This window comes from Topomyia yanbarensis, chromosome 2 (assembly GCF_030247195.1).
Source record: "Topomyia yanbarensis strain Yona2022 chromosome 2, ASM3024719v1, whole genome shotgun sequence".
In the NCBI taxonomy this organism is placed as follows: Eukaryota; Metazoa; Arthropoda; class Insecta; order Diptera; family Culicidae; genus Topomyia; species Topomyia yanbarensis.
This window is the reverse complement of record NC_080671.1, coordinates 105,333,104-105,339,103: the sequence shown is the minus strand read 5'-3', so window position 1 is coordinate 105,339,103 and position 6,000 is coordinate 105,333,104. Positions and strand designations below refer to the sequence as shown.

The 6,000-nt window shown below is 45.6% G+C and overlaps 1 protein-coding gene across 1 annotated transcript; it reads right to left on the bottom strand.

The window, feature by feature from the left end:
• Window positions 1-1,506: 1,506 nt before the first annotated feature.
• Window positions 1,507-3,108, bottom strand: LOC131679646 (uncharacterized). The gene has a single exon (XM_058960378.1). It carries the CDS (start codon window positions 3,106-3,108, stop codon window positions 1,507-1,509), a length of 1,602 nt encoding a protein of 533 aa, XP_058816361.1.
• Between the last annotated feature and the right edge of the window lie 2,892 nt (window positions 3,109-6,000).

Sequence of the window (6,000 nt, the reverse complement as noted above, 5' to 3'; positions counted from 1 at the left end):
AAGTAACAATTTAAGTTTTATAGCACGCTAGAAGAGCAATCTAAGTTTTATGAAACTATTATAAAACTATCATAAGACATTTCAAATCGCAAGACTTATTCTGAAAATTTGGAAAAAAAAATCAAGTCAGTTTGTCCCATCGTGAAAGTTCCACGCACATTTGGTGTTCGTTTCGCTCATGCTGAATTTTGTCCTCCCATCAAACGATGTCATTTTCTCTGTAGCGTTTCTAAACACGATGGTATTGGAACAAATTTGGTTTGAGGACATAACTTTTATCTTTAAAATATTTAGTAATTTTAACGTATTCCATAAAAACAATGCCACATGATGCAAAAATTTTACGATTGACAACTCTCTTGTTCGTTTGGAATGACATTGACAGTTAAATTGGAATTCCAAACGAAACATGCCCCCTCTTTGCAATTCTAGTCTCTTTACCTATGCCATCACGCAGCGAAATTTCAAACGCTTAAACCAACAAAATGGATTTTTGATTTGAATCGTCACTCTATTATTGATTCAAAACTCAACGATTTTTAAATATACATTGTTTTACAGTTGAACTAACAATATTATTTTTACTTTAACCAAATTTGATTTTATGTTGGTCTTGCATAGTACCAAATCAGTGTGTATTGTGTATTTTTGTGTGTATTCTATGTACGGTACGTATTTTTGTTCCGCATACATGTAAGTATGAAAAGCAAATCAAAAGCATCCAATACCTTTACTAAATGTAAAATTTCTATTTCCACTAACTTGACAACGCAGTCACAACATACAGGGAAGATGCGGTGCTAGTGCTACAGTTGTTCTGACGCGAAGGATGCTAAGTCTAGGTAAGTGTAAGTATTAAAATAATTTAAATATATTGACTGAAATTTTTTTAACTTACAGAACAACTCTGAAATGTTGAAAGTTGTAGGGCAGCTGATTATGTAAGCTTAAGCAAGGATTTATTATAAATAAAAATTAAACCCTTAAAAAAAATGTTTTATTTTTATTGAAAAGAAACAAACATTACAATAGTAATTGTTTAATGTTCGGACGGCAGGCGAAAACAAGATTTTTGAAAATCCGCCTTTTTTTTACTGTGCAGATCAAAAATTGTTTGTTCTCCTTACTTTACAGCTTCCTCTTTTCCTTCCTCTATCGCTGTCTATCGCAATTTATTTCGTTTTATCTCGGAATTGATAATCTCAACTGTACCGTTCGTACTTGTCCAGTGTTTGCCTCCGCGTATGTATTCTGGATCTTAGTTTCTTAAGTACAGCTTAATCTGCAATCTATCCGCTATCCGAACAATTTCCTTGCTCACAACTTCTAATTTCTTACTCCAACGTATTTTACTATTCTACTACTATCACTTTCAAAATGGTCTTTTTTATCCTGCTTTCCTTCTTATGTTGTTTGTTTACTTATGTTGTCTCTGACATTTCCCTCGCTCTACATTCGTGATGCACTTCGTCGTCTGTCAGCATGACAACAAATTTGTTGCATCTGTCAATTCGACACGGATGCAATGGTGCAACTGCCAGTGATGCCAGAACATTCCCCGGCCCGTAACCCTGTCCCGGAGCTCGCATCCAGTTCAGAGTTACCAAACTCCATTACGGCTAGTTTTGCTGTTGCTCGCCTATATCGTCCACTGTTGGTGCGTACCCAGGCCTGCCGAATTCGCCCATCACCGGACACGATAACCTCGTCTATCACCCCGCGGATCCAGCACTTCCGGTTGCTGCCTTCTACCACATAAACTAAGTCTCCTGTTCTTAATGGTCTCGACTCAATAAACCACTTTGTCCTCTGGTTCAGCGAAGGAACGTACTCCTTGACCCAACGTTCCCACAAAATGCTGGCCAATTGCCGCGATCGCTGGAACGCGTCTCGAAGTGCTGCTGCTGGATGAGGTGGGGGAAGATTCACGCTAGGCTGATTTGGGGAGAGTCCCCGCAAAAAGTGGTTTGGAGTGAGTGCCTCCGCTTCGTCACACTCTTGAGACACGTACGTTAGCGGGCGAGAATTTATCATGTCTTCCGCTTCTACCGCTACTGTCTGCAAAATTTCGTCCGTCAACCGTCTCCCATCATCAAGCGCCACGAATGCCTCCTTAACCGACCGAACGAGACGCTCCCATACTCCTCCCATGTGAGGAGCCAAAGGGGGGTTGAACGTCCACTTCGTTCTCGCGCTAGTCAGCTGATCCGCACAATCTTCTCCTATTTCTCGGACAACTCCTTCCAGTTCCTTACTGGCTCCTAGGAAGTTCGTCTCATTGTCGGACAGAAACTCCATCGGCCAACCTCGCCGACCAATGAACCGGTGAATCGCCATCAAGCACGACTGCGTAGTCAGTCCGTGAGCCACCTCCAGGTGCACCGCGCGGGTTACCAAGCAGGTGAACAATGCGACCCATCTCTTCTCCGTTCGGCGTCCTACAGTAACAGCAAATGGGCCCAAATAATCCACACCTGAGTAACTAAAGGGACGAAGATTCGGTGTTAGCCGCTGCACTGGTAGCGGAGCCATTCGTGGAACTCGAGGCCGACTTCGATGGACCTTACACCATACGCAAGACGACGACACCTTCCGGACTACTGCGTCAAGCTGCGGAATGTAGAACAGCTGCTTTAGCTCGTTCTTCACCGCCTGTCGATATCCGTGACCGCTCTTCTCGTGGTAATGCTGAACAATCAGCTGCGTGATTTTATGCTGATGTGGCAGGATCGTTGGAAAACGTAGATCGAATGACAGCAGCTCTGCTTTCTCTGCTCTCCCCTCCATTCGAATCAGCCCGTTTTCGTCAATCAGCGGAGTAAGTTTGTAGAGTGCACTGGACTTCTCGATCGCCAGCCATTGGCACACCGGCCGATCCTTATTCCTGACCAGTACCTTCAATTCATCGATGAAACACTCCGCCTGTGCCATCTTCATCAGCCATAGTTCCGCCTTCTCGTACTCACTTTGCTGTAGCGCCACGCGTACTGACGTAGCTGCCGTTGGTTGTAGTACTTTGCTCTGTCTGCTCGTTGCTTTTAGCGTCTCAATCGGCAGTTTTTTGCTCTTTCGTCTACAGTTCGACACGAACCGGATTACGCACGCCATCGTACTCACCAGCACTGTCCACTTAGAAAAGCGATTGGCGTCCACGATAGCCTGTGCAACTTGCACGTCGTGAAGCATCAAGTGAACCCGAAGTTCCTCCGTAGTGTTAACTGGAGGTAATTCTTTCTTCGGTCACTTTTCCACACTGTCGTACAAAAATTGTTGCCCACGTACCCACGGGCTGTTGGGGTGTATCTCCAGACCTTTACCCCATTTGGTTGCCAGATCCGCCACGTTCAATCTCGTCGGAACCCATCGCCAATCTGTCAGTTTAGTCAAACTAAGAATTTCGCCAATGCGAAAACCAACAAATTGCTGGTAGCGGCGCTGATCCGACCGAATCCAGGACAGCACACACTTCTGCGTCAATCCAGAACACCACTCTACTGATCGTGAAGTTGTGATTCTCCACGATCGTTCGCACCAGCCTTGCCGCAAGAACCGCTGCCAAGAGTTCTAGCCGCGGAATCGACAGCTGCTTCAACGGTGCTACCTTCGCTCGACTCATCACTAGCGAACACACCACCTTACCCCGTACGATTGCACGGAAGTATGCCACACATCCGTACGCCGTCTCGCTGGCATCAGCAAAGATGCGAAGCTGGACTTCTTCGACCTCATCTGATCTCGCAGTTCCGAAATAGCTTCGAGGTAGCTTAAACACTGGCACATCTGCGAGAATGTTGGTCCACCGTAACCACTTCCTGAACGAGAGCTCATCGATTGCATCATCCCAGTCGCAGCCTGTCCGCCACAGATCCTGAACCAGCATTTTCCCGAGAATTGTAACTGGAGCAAGAAATCCTGCTGGATCGAATTGCGCCATCACAATACTCATAACAATTCTTTTCGTCGGGCGTTTTTCCTCTAGGAAAACCTTGTTGTACTCTGCTTTCCATTCGGTCGCAAAACGGAACTCGTCTCCAACCGGGTCCCAAACGACGCCTAGCACACGCTCGTATTCGGTGTTCTTGTCCCAGTTGAAATGCACTGCGGAATCGACACTCCTTTCTCCTATTTGTTCGAGAAATCTAGTAGAGTTCGACACCCAGTTTCTGATCCGAAATCCTCCACACGAATGGATGTACCTCACCTCGCTGGATCGCTTCTTCGATAGTATCCACTACTACTGCTTCAGGGTACTTCTCCGAGAAATCTGCTGCATTCAAGTTCTTCACAAATTGAGCTGAGCAGGGCGAACACGTGGAACCAAAGGTGGCAACGTCCATAACGTACACCTGCGGAGCTTCCTCACTGTTCGCTCGGAACAAAAACCGTGCGCTTGCCTATCCTCAGGTCTGATCCGGATCTGATGGTACATTTCTTGAATGTCACCACCAAATGCTACTGGCCGTTCCCGAAAATTGCAGATTACTCTGGGAAGCGGAACTAGCATATCCTGACCTTTGAGTAACTCTGAGTTAAGAGAGACTCCGTTCACTGATGCTGCAGCATCCCAAACCAAGCGCACCTTACTCGGCTTCTTCGGATTCACTACGACGTTCAGCGGTAGATACCACACAGCGATTTGTGGCGTACCCTTCAGTTCGGCTTCACTCGCCTTGTGCGCGTAGTGTTTGACTTGATAGTCCTCGATCTGCTGGCACACGTTTTTCTTCAAGTCTGAATTCCTGTTCAGCTTACGATCCAGAGCCTTCATCCGGCGTACAGCCATTGGATAGCTGTCAGGGAATCGTCGTGCGTCCTCACGCCACAGCAACCCCGTTTCGAAGCGATCACCCACTCGCTTCGTCGTTGTCTCAAGCATCTCTCGAGCTTTTTTCTCCTCCACGGGCTCCGGTACAGCGAACGTCGCAATCGCTGTCTCATCTAGCATGTATTGCTCTCTCATCATGTCATGGAGACCTTGATTGTTTGCTGGAACGATCGAGTGCAGATTCAGGTAAGTGTATGCACTCGGTCTTCGGTTCTCCGAACCATACACTGTCCAGCCAATCTTCGACCGCACGGCAATCGGTTCGTTTGGCTTACCGACCTGCGACTCCAACGGCGCAAATAAGTGGACGTTGTCTAGCCCGAGTAGGATTCTCGGCTTTCCCAATGGGTAATCTCTCACCGGAACGCCTGCAAGATGGGAATATTTTGACGTAGGACTTACGTCTTTCTTTACTATACTGGGTGTCATTTCAAAATTTTCAAAACGGATGCGTTACGTACACTTTGAACTCTAATAACTTTTCTCCTACTCAAGGAATTACTAATTTTGTTTCATAAATCGAAAGGAAAACGTTCAACGCTTGCTATTGATACCTTGTTTGCTATGTAAAACTTGTTTAAAAAGTTCAAAAACTACTTTTAATGCGAATCAACATTAATGCTAAAACCTATAAATATGGGTGTCACAGTTTTTCTCAAAGCCAGACGTGTGTAAGCCACAGAGCAGAACACACGTACGTGTGCTGCTCAACGAGAAGCTGCATTTTGACCACCAACCAAATCATAGCTACTGCCTTATCGCTGCCAACCAAGAACAGTCGTCGCCCTGCGTGAAATTCATTGCTCTCAGAAGTGGACAGAGTTACTAATTCGCAAGCTGCTCTTCCAGTGCCTGGTCCGTGAGATTGCACAGAATTTCAAAACCTACTCTTCCGGAGCTCAGCCGTAATGGCCCTTTAAGAAGCCAGCGAGGCCTACCTGGTTAGTTTGTTGGAAAATACCAATCTGTGCGCTATCCATGCCAAGCGAATAATCATCATGCCGAGCGGGAAACGGCGAAATAATATTCACAACAAACGGTCCTTATTAGGACCACAAAATCGTTCTCAGAAGAATTACAATTGAAATTTCCATTTCGTGCTTTGGAAAATAACTTCCCTCTTATCGGGTTAGTTATTTTCTATAATAATATCCGAAAAATGTGCGATAAAACCA

What these genes read in the sequence shown, in the direction of transcription:
- LOC131679646 (XM_058960378.1), bottom strand. Translation starts at nt 3,108, where the DNA reads ATGGCGTGCGTAATCCGGTTCGTGTCGAACTGTAGACGAAAGAGCAAA.